General features: G+C 47.6%; 1 protein-coding gene across 1 annotated transcript; it reads right to left on the bottom strand.

Moving 5' to 3' along the window:
- Window positions 1–5375: 5375 nt before the first annotated feature.
- Window positions 5376–7004, bottom strand: LOC311241437 (GPI transamidase component PIG-T-like; the record flags this gene model as incomplete). The annotated part of the gene is made up of 1 exon (XM_084330266.1): window positions 5376–7004. Exon 1 carries the CDS (start codon window positions 6858–6860, stop codon window positions 5376–5378), a length of 1485 nt encoding a protein of 494 aa, XP_084186392.1. The 5' UTR covers window positions 6861–7004.
- Between the last annotated feature and the right edge of the window lie 13195 nt (window positions 7005–20199).

Genomic DNA, 20199 nt, shown 5'->3' with positions numbered 1-20199 from the left:
CATGAGGTAGTGGTATTAAATATCATATCTAACAATACAGTCAGGGAATTGTACCCCTCAGTTACAGTGATTATACCATCAGTACGTTTATAAGCCACTCAATATACTGGGATCCGTTACAGTAAGAGATTCACCTCTCCAACCGGCAATCAACTGTCTGCTCTCTAACGGAGATTACAACCAACCGTCTACTCTTTAACGGAGATTACAACGAAAAGGACTTCCATGAATAAAAAAGTACATTACAGATCTAAAGGAACACTTTTATGGATGGACAGGACTACTTTTACGGACAAAAGGGATCTGAGCAGCGTTGAGTTGAAGCGGTTGTGATAAATGGAGCAACGGAAAAAGTCAAGGAATGGATGGATCTGGTGCTATTTTGCGCGACACAGGATATTATGGAACAACAGATTGAAATTCGCCAAAAGGTAGGACTAATTCAAAAGCACAGAGAAATGCCCGAAACAGAAACAGAACAAGCTGTCAGACAAGAGAAAACAAAACAAATCTTGCTGACCTGTATGAGGAAGATAATGATGCAGATTAAGGGTGCTTTCACACCAGAGCTGTTTGGTCCGGACTATCGGACCAGAATTCGATAGTCCGCTTTTTTGGGGTGGTGTGAATGCGCAGTCGAACTCTGGTGCGGACCAAACACGCAAACTCTGGTCCGCCAAAAAACATAGGTCTCGGTTCGCTTCATCGGACCAAACGCGGACCAAATATAGGAAGTCACCTGATAAACTGTGCATCTTGGGTAGAACTACCGACCAGCCAAGATGCTGCTGTGCGCCGATACACCTAGTACTACCGACCAGCCAAGACGCTGCTGCTCGCCGATACACCTAGTACTACCGACCAGCCAAGACACTGCTGCTGCGCCGATACACCTAGTACTACCGACCAGCCAAGACGCTGCTGCTCACTGATACACCTAGTACTACCGACCAGCCAAGACGCTGCTGCTGCTGATACACCTAGTACTACCGACCAGCCAAGACGCTGCTGCTGCTGATACACCTAGTACTACCGACCAGCCAAGACGCTGCTGCTGCGCCGATACACCTAGTACTACCGACCAGCCAAGACGCTGCTGCTCGCCGATACACCTAGAACTACCGACCAGCCAGATGCTGCTGCTGCGCCGATACACCTAGTACTACCGACCAGCCAAGACGCTGCTGCTGCACTGATACACCTAGTACTACCGACCAGCCAAGACGCTGCTGCTGCGCCGATACACCTAGTACTACCGACCAGCCAAGACGCTGCTGCTGCACTGATACACCTAGTACTACCGACCAGCCAAGACGCTGCTGCTGCGCCGATACACCTAGTACTACCGACCAGCCAAGACGCTGCTGCTGCGCCGATACACCTAGTACTACCGACCAGCCAAGACGCTGCTGCTGCGCCGATACACCTAGTACTACCGACCAGCCAAGACGCTGCTGCACGCCGATACACCTAGTACTACCGACCAGCCAAGACGCTGCTGCTGCGCCGATACACCTAGTACTACCGACCAGCCAAGACGCTGCTGCTGCGCCGATACACCTAGTACTACCGACCAGCCAAGACGCTGCTGCTCGCCGATACACCTAGTACTACCGACCAGCCAAGACGCTGCTGCTGCGCCGATACACCTAGTACTACCGACCAGCCAAGACGCTGCTGCTGCGCCGATACACCTATACTGTAGAAGGAAGAAAAAAACACCGCGGCGCGTGGCATTCACTGCAAAACAAGCACACTGTAAACATGTCTCGTGGACAGACTTGGGAGCGAATGATGAAGTGAAAGCCCTGATCGACATATGGGCAGAAGACCAAATAAAACAGCTGCTTGTGGACACAAAAACAACGAGGTGTACAAGTTGTTTAGCGAGAGGATGGCGGTAATGGGTTATAATCGAACGATGGATCAATGCCACGTCTCTTCTACTATCACGCTTCTTGCGGCTGTTTGTGTTTTTGCGGATTTCACTTCCTGAAGGGGAGGTATTTCCACTCTCCATTGTGTCCAATAGACGAGCGCCCTTTTCGACCGCGTGACATTGTTCAGAAAGTTTGGTGCGCTTGACAAATTGCAATGTGAATGCAGACGAACCAAATGACGAATGCAACAATGTTGCAACTTCACCACCAGAACCGCACCGAGTCCACCAAAACTATATGTGAAAGCGCCCTTAGTTAGGCTGTCAGAAAGAGTGCGAATGCCAACGGAGAAAATGCTAGTTTACCGTGAAGATGAACAGAACAAACGGGAAAAGAGACTTTTTAGTCTTTATGAACAGTGGAAAGCCCAAGCACATGAAACACGGCAAGACCTAAAATCTGACATAACAGATAATCAATTAGCACACCTTGCAGACAATTTGGAAAAAAGGAAATTTGACATCATGAAATTATATGATGAACTGAGAGTCCACGGCACGCCTGACACTGAGCTAAGGCGCAAAGTTGATGCTTGTGCAGCAGTAACGAGTGACATTGTCAAAATACTGAATGAGAGACTGACTGGTGTAAATGGAGAATACGATGCAGAACATGAAGGACAGCGCTTGCGTGAGCTAAGTAAGCCTCACTATGCCCGGTCCATTTTTAGTTCCTCTGCTTCAGAACTGTCTGGCATTATTCCATACACTCAAATGTTGCAGCCAAGCGAGCAGAAGCAGGCAGAGTTAGCTGCAAAGGAGGCTGAATATAAGATGCTATTGGAGGAAAAGAGACAAAAGGAAAATATCAGAGCTTTAGAGGAAGAACACAGGAAGGAATTTGATGAACACAAGGCCGAATTGGAAAGATTACAAGTTGAAAAAGACTTAAAGGCTGCCCAAGCAAGATTTGAATTTTACGACAGAGAAGTGAAAGAGGAGTCTGATGTTCAGTCTGCCCATGTCTCTCTGCCATTCAGCTCCAACCCCCCTGCAACAATGCACCCTCGCATAGCTGCCCCTCCATCTCCTCCTGCTGATGTAATTTGCCTAGCACAGGCTATCCAGGACAGCATTGCTATTAACAGACTTCCAATGCTGGAGCCTACCGTGTTTAATGGCAATCCAATTGACTATGTTGAAGGGAAGTCTTCATTTATGTCTCTCATAGATGGTAAAAACATTTCCCCTGCCGACAAGCTGCACTACCTCAAGAGATATGTAGGTGGCGCAGCTAACAAATGCCTAGAAGGGACATTCTATCGCAGCGACAGCGAAGCGTACGGTGACGCTTGGAGCAAGCTCAACCAGAGGTACGGCCAACCTTTCATCATTCAAAGGGCCTTTAGAGAAAAGCTATCCACCTGGCCAAAAATACAGCATAAGAATGCGGAAGGGCTGAGGACCTTCTCAGATTACTTAAACGCCTGTGTGCAGGCCATGCCCCATGTAAAGGGTTTAAATATCCTAAACGACTGTGAGGAAAATCAAAAGTTAATACGGAAGCTGCCAGAGTGGATGGCCTCAAGTTGGAACCGGCAGGTGACAGCGTGTCTCAGGGAGGGAAAGGATTTTCCCAGGTTTGAAGACTTCGCCACGTTCATGTCCATGGAAGCTGAAACTGCCTGTAATCCAATCACCTCTTTCTTTGCTCTCCATTCAAATGAATCAAATCAAGACAGACTGAACACAAGGGTAAACAAATGTAGCGCTTGTGTCACTAACAGTAACAGCTGTTCGCCACGGGCACAGTTCTAGGTTCGAATGAGGAGGAGTAATATGCACAATTAAAAGAATAGTAGACCAGAGACAGAGTTATAACAATGACCAGTGTTGGGGCGGCTACGTGGCGTAGTGGGCAAGACGCTCGCCTCGAAATCTGGAGACACTGGGCTCGTCAGTTCGAGCCCAGCGCTCCACATTTGCTTTCAGTTTAGCTGGTCGTCCGTACTAATACACATTGGCCGTATTAGGGGGTGGGAAACTGATGGGTGGGGATCGGGCGTTGTGGACAGCGACTCCTACAGGTCGGTTGGTGCGCCTGCGCAGTAGAATCAGGAAGTGTCGGGGGCAGCGTGAGCCTCCCACGCGTTACTCCTCGCCACTGAGAGATCGAGCTGCGCAGGTGAAAAGATGCGACTGCTGTTACCTCAAGTACCAGAGGGGACTTGTGCTATGTATGACTTAGTCCACATTGCAGCCGGCTTGTGGGAGGCAAGAAACAGCGTCCGTGACAGGGGAGGGTTGAATTGGGATGGGAGAAATTGGGATGGGAGAAAATATAGAAAAATGGGAGAAAAAGTGGAAAAAAAAAATAAAACAATGACCAGTGTTTTAATTAAAAGCGGGCTAGCTAGACAGTAATAATACATACAGACGTAAAGTACAAGTAGTGGTTTGAAGTATCCCTTTTAGGTTCTTTCAGTAACCTCTCCTTTCGGGAGGGTTAGTTCGATATCAAGTCCTAGGTTGATTGGATCAACACATTAGGGTTGGTTCAGATGTCTCTGAGGTTATCTCTAGCTCTAGTTTATCATTAGTAAACACTATATCAGTTTATCATTTCAATAGGTAAATGTTTAAAGATATTAATTTAAACCTTTAAGTGTGCAGGGAATGCAAATACCTTATTAGGTGAAATGCTCCTTTAAACTCTTCCTCTGAAGGTGTAAAACAAACAAAGTACCAATAGAAATATTCCAGGTTATAGGAATGCAAATACCTTATTAGGTGAATTTACCCTTTAAACCATCTTTCTTTACAGGAGAACCATCAGTGATTCAACTATAATCAATATGTCATCAATGGGATTCAAGTATCGTATTGGGTACATTGACCCTTTAACTCGTCCTCTTTACAAGAGAACATCAGTAGTTCAGGTATCTTACTGGGTGTATTTACCCTTTAATTCTCCCTTCTTATAGGAGAAATATCAATGGTTCAAGTATCTTACCAGTGGTTCAAGTATCTTACTGCGTGTATTTACCCTTTAATTCTCCCTTCTTATAGGAGAATATCAGTACCCATATATCAAATTAAATCAAATCAAATACAAAATACAATATCAAAATAACATTGGAAGTCCTTGTATTCTCGTTCAATCAGTTCGTGTATCAGAAAAGGATATAGGTCAGTTCAATTCTTGGAAGTTCTTATGATTCAAGTTCAATCAGTTCAATCCTACAGGACTGTTGGTGTAACAGGAGTTGAGCAACAGGGGTATTCATATCAGGCTGGCATTAGCCTTGAGCTATATCAGAGGTTCAGTGGGTTGGCTCGCCATCTTGTATCGGTCCGGCACACCGCCTCGTCCCGCGTGGGCACACGTGGTGATGGGTGGTCTGGAACTGCTCCCAGGGTGGAACGGGGTGCTGGAAAAACCTGGCCTCATTCTGCGTATGACGTTAGCTATCCGTTTGGCTAGTCCCGGGCTGGGCTATTCGACCTGGAAGGTGCAGGTCAGCAGGTTGTAGAGGGAGCTGCAGCCCATGGCCACCACTGTCCAGGTCAGACAGATGACGGTGTAGTGCATGCTGAAGTCTGGGGTGGGCAGGTTCACCAGGAGAGGCTCTGTGTAAATGCGCATGAAGTAGCTGGACTCCTCTTTACAGGGGAAAAAGCTGCTGAACAGCGGCTGTTCCTGTGTGCTGTTGGTGTCCATGGCAACGATGCTGGGAACAAGAGCGCTGATCACAGACGACCCCACGTAGAATCCATGGTTGGGGTCAGGGGTGTATTCGGTCCACTTGAGCATCGCCCTCTCAAACTCCACGGTGACCTCGGTGACGGAGTTGGGAGGAAGCTGGATCAGCATCTCCAGCATGTGGGGTCTCAGACGGTCCTTGGAGGGCTGGTAGTGGATGTAGCTGGGCTTGTTGTCCTTGCCCTTGCTGGTGACGGTGAGTGTGTGGATGTAGAGGCGGAGGTACCAGGGCACCGTGTCCAGCAGCAGTACCGGGAAGGCCCTGTAGGGGTGGTAGTTGTACATCAGGGTGTGGATCTCTCCTGTCTGCAGACCATAACCCGCCACGTAGCGCTCGCCGTGGAGGAGGGGACGCAGCATGTCACCGTCAGTGGACTTCCAGCGCAGCAGCATGTTGAGGGAGCGCAGGGAGCCGAAGGTGGCCTGCTGGGTGAGGTCGTAGACAGAGTAGGTCCTCCTGTCCCCCAGCACTACTGCCTGGCTCAGCAGCTCAGTGGCCGGTGTCAACTCAAACAGCTCCCCCCGTGGGTTGTCTGTGATGTCAATGTAGACTTTACTGGAGGAGGCCAGGGGACAGGCTTCAGTCAGAGTGCGAGAAAACATCTTGAACAGAGACCACTCTCGCTTGCCCTGGCCAGACGTGTGCAGGTCGAAGACCACATTCAGCGTTTGCCTGAGCTCCCAGGAGGTGGATCTGCACTGCCAGTCCTGACACACAGGCCTGATGTGCACCGCCTGAGAGTGGAAACTGCTGTGGAAGAGTTTCTCCGACTTCATCAGGACGGCCAGGCCGGCCTTGGAGCCACATGGCAAGAGTTTCTTCCATGGCGTCAGATTTTCAGTGCAGACAATTTCCCGCGGCAGGGTGGCATATCGAAGGAAGCGGTGGTCTGTCGCATTGGCTACGCCCAGTGGTTTGAAGGAGGCACTGGGCTGAACAGTGTTGGTGGAGTCAATTAAGTTGAGAGAAGCGCAGAAGATCCCTGACAAGACATTGGTGAGCTCCTTCCAGGCACCGTCCACATCTGTGACTGTGTCCTGGAACCACACCCACAGCTCCACCCCAGGGGGCGAGGGCAGGATGGGCTGCCCCCACTGCATGGTCCTCCAGTAGCCCTGGGTGAAGGAGATATGGAGCTCCCACACAGAGAACTTGGAGATCACCTGGCCCAGCGACTTGGGGAATAGCCGGTAGTGGGAGACCTTCTCTCCTCCCATGAAGTCGGTGTCCCACAGGGTGCGGAACTGGAAGCTGGCATAAATATCACCTGAATGCAGCGGTCTGATGACCAGTTCTTCCTGAAACTGGTCTTTATCGAGCGGAACCGATAGTCTCTCCGGGATTTCATCTCCAGCAGCGTCTTCTATGTCATTTGCTGGAGCATCGACAACCTCGGTTGCTTCCCACTGCACCGTCTGCTCCTCTGTTTCGGTCGCTGTCGATGCCTCGCTTACACGCTCGGTTTGTGGGTCACGACTCACAACGGTGTCGGTATCGCTAGCGTGGCTCGTTTCCTGGATGTCTGCAAGAATAAACACTGACAACCCGCAAACAATGAACGCCAGGGCAGTAAAGTTACACCTGTGCGCTGCCATTTTTCCCGAGCGGCGACTACTTCCTCCTTGGCGCGTCATTGTTTGCGGGTTGTAACCGTTGTGAGTCGTGACCCACAAACCGAGCGTGTAAGCGAGGGTTAGTTCGATATCAAGTCCTAGGTTGATTGGATCAACACATTAGGGTTGGTTCAGACGTCTCTGAGGTTATCTCTAGCTAAAAGCTAGAGAAGAATCTTACCAGTGGTTCAAGTATCTTACTGGGCGTATTTACCCTTTAATTCTCCCTTCTTATAGGAGAAATATCAATGGTTCAAGTATCTTACCAGTGGTTCAAGTATCTTACTGGGTGTATTTACCCTTTAATTCTCCCTTCTTATAGGAGAATATCAGTACCCATATATCAAATTAAATCAAATCAATTACAAAATACAATATCAAAATAACAAAAGGTGAACGGGGTCGAAGTCCTTGTATACTCGTTCAATCAGTTTGTGTATCAGAAAAGGATATAGGTCAGTTCAATCCTTGGAAGTTCTTATGGTTCAAGTTCAATCAGTTCAATCCTACCGGACTGTTGGTGTAACAGGAGTTGAGCAACAGGGGTATTCACATCAGGCTGGCATTAGCCTTGAGCTATATGAGAGGTTCAGGGGTTGGCTCGGCATCTGGTATCGGTCCGGCACACCGCCTCGTCCCGCGTGGGCACACGTGGTGATGGGTGGTCTGGAACTGCTCCCAGGGTGGAACGGGGTGCTGGAAAAACCTGGCCTTTCCACAGCAAAACGGTAGGCAAGGCACCTTGGTTGAGAAATGCAGGTTTCAGTCTATGTTGTTTAATCTATCTGTTCAGTACTGTTCAGTACTGTTTCAAGATGCACAACTCTGTTCTGAGAATTGTGGACTATATATAGAGACACAAATGTTCTAGAATGTTTCGGTTATGACATCATACAGTGACATCACGAATGTTCTAGAATGTTCGGTTATGACATCAAACGGTGACATAACGAATGTTACAGAACGTTCGGTCATGACATCATACTGTGACATCACAAATGTTCTAGAATGTTCTATTATGACATCACAAATGTTCTAGAATGTTCTATTATAACATCATACTGTGACATCACAAATGTTCTTACATAATTGCATTAACTATTTATGTTCTTATTCAATGGCATTAACTATTTATGTCCCTATGACTAAATAGTTATGAATCGAAACCTGGGTTACATCCTCCCCTTCTATCCTAATGCACGTCCCTGTGCATATTATCCCAGGACTACATTATCACAATCCTATGGGAGTTGGAGTCATCTAAAGAGTCTGTGATTACTGAGCTTAGACTCTGGAATAGTGGAATAGGATTATCGTTACTAGTGGGTTTCCTAGTCGGGATGAGTCAGGACTTTTGGAGGTTCTCTATGTCTTGTCGACCTTCTTGGGTGTTCATCTCTGACATCTCTTTCGTTTTCTTTTTCCACATCGTCTTGGACATTCTCCTGTCCGTCTGGTTCGGTTTCTGGTTCATTCATGTTAGTATTGTTCTCCTTTGAACTCATAACTGGTGGTCTTTTCAGGTAGGTTGTTCTCTTCCTGATCCATGTCAGGTAAGTAATTTTCCCGATCCGCTGTATCTGGGTCAGGTAAACTGCCTTCAGTAGGTCTCACTGCAGATGGGATAGTCTTGTTCAGTGTCGTCGGGTCATCAGTTGTCCCTGGAGCTCCCTCAGGAAGAATGACTGCGTCTGAGGGGTCTTGCTCGACAGTGGACACTGGAAAGGGTTGTGTTTCCACCACTAGACCTCAATGGTCATAGTGATAAGTGAGATCAAGATAGTCATCATCTGGGTCTTCTCCCTCTGATTCATTCAAGCTTTCTTCTCTTGGGCTCTGTCGAGTTCTTGGTCGCTTAGGTTTGTCTTTTACAGTAGGTCCATCTTCCACAGGGGTAGTAGGAAGGAATCCGCAAGGTAGCAGTAGGTCTCGGTGGAGCGTTCGTAGTGGACCATCTCTGGTTTCAGGTCTCACTACATAGACTGGGACATTTCCAGTTTGTTTCACTACAATATAGATATCTGCTTCCCACCGGTCTGCTAGCTTGTGCTTGCCTCTGATGCGGACGTTCCTGACGAGAACCCTGTCACCTTCCTGCAGGGTAGACTCAACAACTCGTTTGTCGAATCTTGCTTTGTCGCGGTCCGCCGTCTTCTTTGCATTTTCTGTAGCTACTCTGTAACTTGCTTCAAGGTGGGATCTCAGACTGCGGACGTACTGCGAGTGTGAGCCTGGCTGGTAGTTGACAGGTAAGTTGAAGGCTATGTCCACAGGCAATCTTGGCTGTCACCTGAACATCAGTTCATACGGGGTGAATCCAGTAGTGTCGTTCTTAGTACAGTTGTAGGCGTGTACTAGAGGTTTGACGTAGTCTCGCCAATGGCTTTTCTTCTGATTCTCCAGGGTGCCCAGCATATTAAGCAGGGTCCTGTTGAAGCGTTCAACTGGGTTTCCCCTTGGATGGTACGGGGTAGTTCGTATCTTTTTGATGCCGGCTAGCTCACACAGCTCTCTAATTGTGCAGGAATGGAAATCCGCACCTTGGTCGCTGTGGAGCTATGTATATATGTAAGACTGTTTGGGATCGGCGAAACCGAGAACAGGGGCAGTTGTCAGCCTTTCTATTATAGCGTCGAAAGCTGTCTGGCAAGCGGGGGTCCATCTGTCATTGAAGGGATCTTTAGGGTCGTGATACTTCTTGGTGTTCACTGTAGCTTTTCCGTGCTTCTTCGTTGGAGGGTATCCGGCAGTAAGTGCGTTGAGGGGTTTCACTATCTTTGAATAGTCTTTGACGAATCTACGGTAGTAACCGCAGAATCCTAGAAATGCTCTCAGTTCTTTCAGTTTGGTTGGCTTTGGCCAGGTTTTGAGTGCGGTTGTCTTTTCTGGGTCCGTTTCGACTCCTTTCTCAGACACTATGTGGCCTAGATACCTTACGGAGGTCTGGAAGAATTTGCACTTTTCGGGTGATAGTTCAAGTTCAAGTTCAAGTTCAAGTTCTTTAATAGTTGTCATACAGAAGTACAGAATACTTTCATACAAAATGCTTCTTACTGTTACGCTCCAGAGACTGTGCTAGACAAGATAGTATCAAATAACATAATAACATAATATAGCATGAATTTAGAAGAAGAAAATGAGGTCACAGTGTTCGGTATAGACATATGTACAATGTTCTGAGTTACCATATAATATACAATGCACAATACTATGCAGTGTACAAATGTACAGTACTATCTAGTGCAAAGCGGAAATGGGATGAGGTACAATTTTAGGTACAATTTACAGTAAGGTGTACGAGTTGTAGTGCAATCCTTCATCCATAAATATAAAGTGTGGGGAGTGGGTGCTACAGTGTGTTTGTTTAAAGTGGGTGTGTGCTATAAAGTGTGTGGAGTGGGTGCTACAGTGTGTTTGTTTAAAGTGAGTGTGTGCGTGTGGATGTGTGTGCTATGTGCGTTTGGTGGTTGTTGTTGTGTAGTGTTCATTCATTGTTCGTTTAGCAGCCTGATGGCCTGGGGATAGAAGCTACTTCTGAGTCTTTCTGTGCTCGCCTTGAGACTCCGGTATCGCTTGCCTGACCGCAGCAGTTCAAAGAGGCAGTTGTTCGGGTGACTGGAGTCTTTAATGATTCTCTTAGCCTTGCCCTTGCAACGCTTGTAGTAAATGTTCTGGAGGGTGGGGAGCCCCCCTCCAATTGTGCGTTCGGCTGAACGTGTCACTCTTTGTAGTCTGCTTCGGTCTTTTGCAGTGCTATTCCCAAACCAGGAGGTGATGTTGCCGGTCAAGATGCTCTCTATTGTACATGAGTAGAAGTTCTTAAGGATCTTCTGGCTGACTTGGAACTTCCTTAGGCGCCTGAGGAAGTAGAGGCGTTGTCGTGCCTTCTTCACCACACTGTTAATGTGTGTGGTCCATGTCAAGTCCTCGGATATGTAGGCTCCGAGGTACTTGAAGCTGTTGACTCTCTCAACCGGTGCCCCGTCGATGCTGAGGGGGCTGTAGTCCTTGACCCCCGACCTCCTGAAGTCCACAATCATCTCCTTTGTTTTGCTGACGTTCAGGGAGAGGCTGTTTTCCTGGCACCATCCCGCCAGGACCTTGACCTCTTCCAGGTAGGCCCTCTCGTCGTTGGCAGAGATCAGGCCCACCACCACTGTGTCGTCAGCAAATTTGACGATTGTATTGCTACTCCGCTGAGCCACACAGTCGTGTGTGTACAGGGAGTAGAGGAGGGGACTCAGAACACAGCCCTGGGGGGCCCCTATGTTGAGGGTGATGGATGAGGAGGTGCAGTTGCCTGCTCTCACCACCTGGGGTCTGCCAGTCAGGAAGTCCAAGACCCACTGGCAGAGGTCATAGCCCAAGCCCAGGTCCCTGAGCTTGGCTATGAGTATGGAGGGGACTATGGTATTGAATGCCGAGCTGTAGTCGATGAATAGCATTCTCACATAGTTCCCCTGCCTCTTGTCCAGGTGTGATGCTGCTGTGTGCAGCACATGGGATATGGCGTCCTCCGTGGACCTGTTGGGGCGGTATGCAAATTGCAGGGGGTCCATGTTGATGGGGAGGGAGGAGCAGATGTAGCCCTTTACTAGCTTCTCAAAGCACTTCATGGCTATGGAGGTGAGAGCTACAGGGCGGTAGTCGTTGAGGCAAGCAGGCTTGGATTTTTTGGGTACAGGGATAATAGTGGACTTCTTCAGGCAGGTGGGGATGACAGCCTGTTCTAAGGACAGGTTAAATATGTCAGTGAATACTGGGGCCAGTTGGTCGGCACAGACTTTTAGGACGCGGCCGGGGATGCCGTCCGGACCTGCTGCCTTCCTGATATTCACTTTTTTAAAGGTCCGCCTCACCTCATGCTCTGTTACCCTGAACACTGCGCCTCCATCAGCAGCCGACCCCCCCCCCCCCATTGCCGAGGCTTGTGAGCTGGTGTTGTTATTACCAGCATCAAACCTCGCATAGAAGGTATTGAGGTCGTTTGCTAAGGAGATGTCACTGTTCAGTTTGAGGGAGGCGCCTTTGTAGTCTGTCATCGTTTTGAGCCCCTGCCACATAGCTCTAGAGTCAGCTTGTTCAAACTGGAGTTCAATTTTATCCCTGTAGCGCCGTTTGGCCTCTGACACTGTCCTCCTTACGTTGTGTCGCGCCACCTTGTGGTCATTCATGTTGCCTGCCACTAGGCCGTCATTGTATGCTTTGGTGCGCTCTCTCAGAGCTTCACGGACGGATTTGTCTACCCAGGGTTTTTGATTTGGGTAAACTTTCATTTTGGTAGTGGGGATTGTTTCTTTCACCCTAGTACAAACATAGTCCAGCACTGTCTCCGTGTAGACATTAATGTTATCTGTGTCGCGGAACACATTCCAGTCTGTGTAGTGAAACACTGACCGGATCGTCTCTTCTGACGTCAGATCCCATTTCTGCACCTCTCGCGAGACTACGGGAGTACTTTTAATTCTCTGTTTGTACTTTGGTGAAAGAAAAATTGACGCGTGATCTGATTTACCAAAGCCACTATCAGAATGAGCCTTGTAGCCACCTTTAAATTGCGTGTAACAGTGATCTAGGATGTTACCGCCTCTGGTGTTGCAAGTCACATGCTGATAGAAGTCAGGCAATACCTTTCTCAGATTGGCGCTATTGAAATCTCCCAGTACTAAAATGGCGGCCCATAGTTTTAGCCCATACTCTTTCAGAGGGCTCAGGACTCGCATGAGTCTCTCCTCGTGTTCCTCTAGCATTGAAGAGGAAACGATCAGATCGTCCAGGAAGACGAGGGTTTGCTTCAAGTTCAGTTCTCCCACGCACCGCTCCATAAGCCTCTGGAACGTGCTTGGGGCATTTGTTATTCCTTGAGGCATCCTATTGAACTCAAAGAATCCCAGCGGGCAGACAAATGCTGTCTTGTGCTTGTCCTTTTCTTCCATTTCGATCTGGTAAAAACCAGATTTGATATCTAGCACTGAGAACCATTTGGATCCAGTCAGTGCTGAAAAGGAATCCTCCAGGTTGGGCAGGGCGTATGAGTCCTTTACTGTTTGGAGGTTCAGTTTCCTGTAGTCTATGCATAGTCTGACATCGCCGTTCTTCCTGACGACTACAATTGGCGACGAGAAGGGTGATTCAGATTCTCGGATTACTTCAGCGTCGAGGAGCTGTTGAATGTGGTTGCGCACAGCTTCTATATCTTGAGGGTGTATAGGTCTCGCCCGATGTTTGGCGTCTTGTCATTGAGATTTATATGGTGCTTTATCTTGTCAGTGCATCCGAAGTCGAGATCGTGGTGTGCAAAAACTTCTTGCATGGAGTTCAGCCGTTCGGTTATCCTCTCTTTCCATTCTTGGGGTACTGGAGAGTCTCCAAAGTCAAACTTGAGCTTTGATTTTTGGTTAGGGTCTGTCGATAGTTCTGCGTCAAGTGTCTTGAGGGACTGGACACTCATGACTGCATGTATCTCGGCTATCACAACCTTCGGGGACAAGGTGATATCGTGGTCAGACTCGTTCTTGAGGATGACTGGTATACAATGTGGCAGTTTTCATGGTAGCTCTGCTAAGCCATCTGATACCAGTATTCCACCTGGCAAGGCCGTTGACCTTGGGGACTCTAACATCACCCATCTTCCTGCGTTGGTTGCTCTGCAACTCACTAATCCCTTGAGGACTTTGGTCTGACCTGGAGCGATAGTTTCAGGGTCTTTGCTATGTAGTTTCACTTCACCCATGCTGGAATCCGCAGACTGTTTATGTCTGGCTCCAAGGGTTTTCAAGACTACCTTGTAGCTGTATGGCAGGGATTGGTAGTTCTGAGATGTGGTATCTGCGTACTGCTTGTACAGGATATCCAGGGCGTTTGTGCCTGTCAGCGCTGATGACAGAGAGGAGCGCATATCAGGCACAATCAGCGCTAGGGTGGGCGCTTCGATGTCTACTCCGAACATGCTCTTGGGAAACTTGATTGTAGTTTCGACGTAGCCGAGGTAGGGAATTTTCGGACCGTTGGCTCCTTCCACTTCAAGCAGGTTGCATAAGGAGTGGATGGGTAGATGAGACATGTTCTCTTGATAGAAGGAATTCGGGATCGTTGTCACTTGGGAGCCTGTATCGAGTAAGCAGCTGCACTCTTTACCTTCTATGGTTACTTGTGCAGTGCATTTAGCTCCAACCAGTCCTTTTGGTAGGGCTGCTTCTTTGGTATGAGAGGCCGAGCACATATTGGAGGCTCGCCACTTCCGTCTGGGACATCTCTCTCGTAACTCAGTTCCTGCCTGTCCCTCAGCAGAAACTGTCTTTAGTTTAAATCAGGCTTGGAGGCTCTATTTTCAGCGTCCCATGCATGCTGTTTTTCTTCTAGTAATTTCTTTTTCGAGACCACCAGAGAGGGGTTCGGTTCACTCTTGCAGTGGGGTCTTATGTGTCCATCTTCTCCACATCTGAAGCAATACCAGGGTCTTGGTCTATTGCTTGTGTAGTTCTTTGGGTTTGGAGTCTCTGACTTTTGGGACTTGGGAGTACCTCTGTCAGTCGTCGGCTTCGGTTTAACTGATGCCGGGGCTTCTTGGTTGGGAGTTGGCCTCGCTTGTCTTTTCTTGTTGTCGTTTGGTATCATTCTTGTGAGCTGTGTCTGTAGGTCTGCAACTAGAGCCTTTAAACTTTGGACTTCGGAGCTGGTGTCCAGAATCGGCTGTGAAGTGCATTCCTCTTCGCATTGGTTCCAGATGCCCTGGTAGTTACTCGATACCCTTGGTTTTGAAACGTTGAGGTACTGTCTCATGCGGCATTCTTTGGAAGAGCGCTTGTCTTCTGCTGTGCGGAGTAACAGGAGGAACTCTGCAAAGGTAGGTGGGTTTCTCTTTCTCTGTTCTAGCTGCAGCTTGGTTATCATGGTGTTGTCCCAGCAGCCTCTGATGAATTGTCTTAGAAGGTGCTGATCAAGGTCGGTTGCAGCTACTCCTCCTCTTCTGTAGATGGTATTCAGCTTCACCTGTAGTCGTGGAAGGTAAGCTGAAGGTTTCTCTCCATTGTTTTGCATTGTATGGAGGTACTTTGCAAAAAGGTCATCTCCATCTTCGACGGTTCCGAAGGCAGAGTCGAGGATCTCCAGGTACATTCCTGGAGGACATTCAGGTGTCAGGTGTCTTATGATGTCAATGGCGGGTGCCATGAGGCTATCAAGGAGTTTCCAGGACTTGTGTAGACAATTTTGTGTCTTTGAGAAGAAGCCCCACATTGGAACGCCATGTCTCGTAGTCTACTTCTCTGTCGGGCCGAGGTCTTCGCCCAGAGAAGAGTCTGAGTCTCAGTGATGCTTGGCTGTGCATGGCTGAGTCTTCGCTTCGCACTATGTGCTCCACAATCATCTTTTGCACCTCAGGTGGGTTGACATCGGAGAGTTTCAGAGCAGGTCGTGCATTCTCTTGAGAGCGCGCTGGTGAAGGAGACCGGCTGTGCTCTAGTCGGACTTGCTGCTCTGGGATTGTTCTGGGTGAGGGGCTAGCTTGTGTTGCAGCCTCCGGAACATGTTGGTCTGCCATTTCGAATAATTCCCCACCTGTTTCTTCGTCAGTTTGGGGTTCAGGATCGTTCAGGGTGAGGGCGTCGCCGATGGTGGAGAGTTCTCTCCTGAGGACTTCCGCGAGGTTTTCGCCACTCTGTTTCGCTATCTCCTTTAGGTCTGAGAGATAAGTCTGTGTAGCCGTGTTGCTGACTACAGGTACATAAACGCTGGCTAAGTCTCTAATGAGGTAACTAGCGTTGGCTGTGTCTAGTCGGTAATGGGAAAGTGCTTGCGCGGCTTCGCCACTGTCGTATTCTATAATAACACGTGGTTCTGGCTCTAAGTCGGAAGGGGCTACGAGGAGCTTTCTCCCCGAATGGAGCCGTGTTTCATCAGAAAATCATTCAGTTCATCGTCAGTGGTAATATCGGTTATACCGCTGACTATGACTGAATTAGGGATTTTCACGGTGCTAGTTTGAACTACGTCCATCGCTACACGCTATTTAAGTTTCTGACTTAACGACTGGTCCAGTTAACTGTGATATACTCCTCCTGGCTGGCTCGCCAAATGTATGTAGCAATCAGCCTTAAAGACTAATCCAGTTAACTGTGATATACTCCTTGTTGTGAAGGATCAGATTAAACCGAATATATATATTTATTTATGGATATATATTTAATAGTATTTGTATATCGTTTGATATCCCTTGTATATTCCTTGTACATATACACTGAATATCCCTTTGGTCTACTAACAGCCCATAATAGTTTCATTCACTCATTGGACAAGAACTTGGCGCCAGCAGCCAAGCCCCTTGGTTCAAGTTCAATCGTGCCGACGAACATGTCGTTACTAGCCCCGGTTCCGCGTAGGAATACGTCTGCCGAAATACGAATGGTACTATTTGTTCACAGCGCATATATATATGGCGCAAGTAAAGTAGAACTTCCCTTAGCCCTTAGTTCTTTACCCTCCAACCTAGTGGCAAGACGTTAAGCCTCACCCACGACACACGTGTGGTGCAGTATGGTCAACTTGGCCTCAGAATGGCATTGAGACATCGTGTGGATTAATAGTTGAATTGTCATAGTTTGGCACTATACCGTCGAGTGGGACGTATTTCTATTAAGTTAATAATAGTCTATTATGTATGGTGCATCGTTCGGTTAGAGTTATAAAGTGAGCAGTACCCCCATCGTTTTCCTCGCGTTATCTAGAGTCTTAACCAGGCTGGGCAGACCACGTGTGGTGCTTTCATCCGAGGAGTTCTGGGCAAGGACGAGTGGACCTGCACATTGTATTACCTTACCCGGACGACGGCGAGCCCTACACGCCTTGGATTATCTACTTGCTTTGGGTGCTTTGATTATGCCATGGATAACAGCCAACACTGGTAAGTGTTGGAACTACCCCCGAGAGGAGTCCAGGTGAGACGGCGCTCTAACCCGAGTGAGGTCGCCTCACGTCTCTTCGTTGTGGACCGGCAGCTACCGTCTACAAGAGGGCCCAACTGTATTCATCTGTGGACCAAGGTTCTGTGGGCACCGTGTTCAGCACTCTGAATTCTCCCAAGAAATCGTTGGCCAGATGGGATATCGCCGGCGGCTCTCCTAACCCCCCCCCCCCCCCTACTGACTTACAACCAGCAGGACCCCCCTTTAGTATATCCAGCTATAATCATTAAGTACCATCGCTATAGTTCCCTAAAGAACCAGGTTGTATACTTGCTTCCTGCGTAACCAGAGATTGGACATTCAATGTTGATTTGCCTACGAATACTCATTTGCCTTACAAGTGCATTCAAATCATAAATGTCATTAAGTGAACGTTGTATATACCCTTTGCTATATATTAAATATTCGACTTATACATTTGTGTGGACTTGGTTTCATGGTGGGAAAGTGTTCATCATATCTATATCATGTACTGTGTGGCCAGTAGTTAAAGTACATAAAGCGGTAGTGGTTTAATGATACCATACTTATCAATACAGTCAGGGAATTGTACCCCTCAGTTACACTCCTCCTGGCTGGCTTGCCAAATTTATGTAGCACTTGTGTCACTAACAGTAACAGCTGTTCGCCACAGGCACAGTTCTAGGTTCGAATGAGGAGAGGAGTAATATGCACAATTGAAAGAATAGTAGACCAGAGACAGAGCTATAACAATGACTGGTGTTTTAATTAAAAGCGCGCTAGCTAGACAGTAATAATACATACAAACGTAAAGTGCAAGTAGTGGTTTGAAGTATCCCTTTTAGGTTCTTTCAGTAACCTCTCCTTTCGGGAGGGTTAGTTCGATATCAAGTCCTAGGTTGATTGGATCAAAACATTAGGGTTGGTTCAGACGTCTCTGAATTCATCAACCGTACGGACCTAGATCATGAGGCTATTGAAACTGTATTTGTAGAAATTCTATTTGAAAGGGCTAAATCTGTTCTAGTCGGCACAATTTACAGACCGCCAGACCAAAATGGCTTTTATGATGTGTTGGATGCGTGCTTAGCTGGAGCTGAGGATGCAGAAAAGATTCTTATTGGGGATTGGAACACGGATATGCAACAAAAAGATGCACCGTCTTCAAATCCTTCAATAGGTTTTGTGATCTGCACGGCCTCAGCCAGCTAATCACCCAACCCACACGTGTATGTGAGTCAACTCAGACTACCATTGACCTCATCCTGACCTCTGACAAGTCCAAGATCTCCAATAAAGGGGTTATAGCATGCGGGTTAAGTGATCATTATATGATATTCTGTACCCGCAAAAAGCTAAAACAAAAGGCTGGCTGTCACAAAACAGTCACAACTAGAGACCTCAAAACCTACTCTAGCGAGGCCTTTAACCTTGAACTGGAGAGTCTGGACTGGTCAGATGAGCTCAATGGTACACTGGTTGAAGAAACATGGCTTGGTTTCAAAACCAAATTTTCAACAATACTAAACAACAGGGTAAAAAATAGCGCTGAGCCGTGGATGCACACTGAAATACTGACCGCTATGAAAACCAGAGACAAAAAATTCTCTAAGTTTCGTAAAAGTCAGTCAAAGCTTACCAAAAGCACGAGCAGTGAACTCCAAGCCCACGTGACTGAACTCAAACTGGAAAGAAACAGACTAAGAAATGACGTAAACTCCATGATCAAAACAGCACAAAAAAAATCATCAATGACAAAACCGAGGAAAACAAAAACAAACCATGTGAACTTTGGAAATTACTCAATAACCAACTAGGCTGCAGTAAAAAACTTAAAACCAGATTCTCAAACATAAACATAAAGACGGAAAACACGCTCATCACAGACAAGCTGGATGTAGCCAATTACTTAAACAGTTTCTTCACAAACATAGCCACAACACTGGTAAACAAACTACCCTCCCACTCAGGGCAGTATGGGGTAGAACACATAGTAGCATACTACAAGAACCTAGGGGTCCACAAAGACGACTTCAAACTGGAAATGGTAACAACAGATGAGGTACTGAGCGCCCTCCAACCTAACAAGGCCACTGGCCATGACAACATCCCCTCCAAATTCCTCAGAGACTCAGCAGCCGCCATCACCCCAGTCATCACACACATAATAAACCTCTCCATAAAACAGGGACACGTCCCCAAGGACATCAAAATTGCGAGAGTAACACCCCTGCACAAAAAAGGCAGTAAATTAGACCCTGGCAACTACCGCCCTGTTTCTATCCTTACCTCCATCTCGAAAGTCATGGAAAAAATTGTATACGAACAGGTCGAAAAATACCTTGCGGAAAAAAATCTAATCTACGAATTCCAATCTGGCTTCAGAACATCCCACTCCACTGACACATGCCTTCTCTATTTAAACGACCACATCAAACAAGAGGTGGACGCGGGCAAATACTGCGGCATGGTCATGCTGGACCTACAAAAGGCCTTCGACACTGTCAATCACACCATTCTGATTGACAAGCTAAAAGCAATTGGTTTTGATAGTCTATCAGTGAGCTGGATGCAATCCTACCTGGAGGGGAGAGAGCAGATGGTGGAGGTAAACGGTACCCTATCCCCCCCCTCACAGTGTGCTGTGGTGTTCCACAAGGAAGCATACTACAGTAGGTCTGCTACTGTTCCTAATGTATGCAAATGCAATGTCGTCAGCTTGTGACTGCAACTTGTTCCTGTTTGCGGACGACTCAGCCCTGCTGGTCTCTGACAAGAACAAGTTACAGGTTGAAAAAACCCTCAGCTCAGAACTAGGCAAAATCTGCATATGGCTCGCTGATAACAAACTATCATTACACATGGGCAAAACAGAGTCCATTCTCTTCGGTTCAAATAACAAACTCAGCAAAACCACGGCTTCTCAGTTACAGTGGGTGACAATATTGTCACAAGGAAAGAAGATATTACCTACCTGGGTTCCATCCTAGAGGCAAATCTTTCCTGTGACAAAATGGCAT

The sequence above is a fragment of the Notolepis coatsorum genome (assembly GCF_963971535.1).
Source record: "Notolepis coatsorum genome assembly, chromosome: 15".
Classification (NCBI taxonomy): domain Eukaryota; kingdom Metazoa; phylum Chordata; class Actinopteri; order Aulopiformes; family Paralepididae; genus Notolepis; species Notolepis coatsorum.
This window is presented reverse-complemented; position numbering and strand designations above follow the sequence as displayed.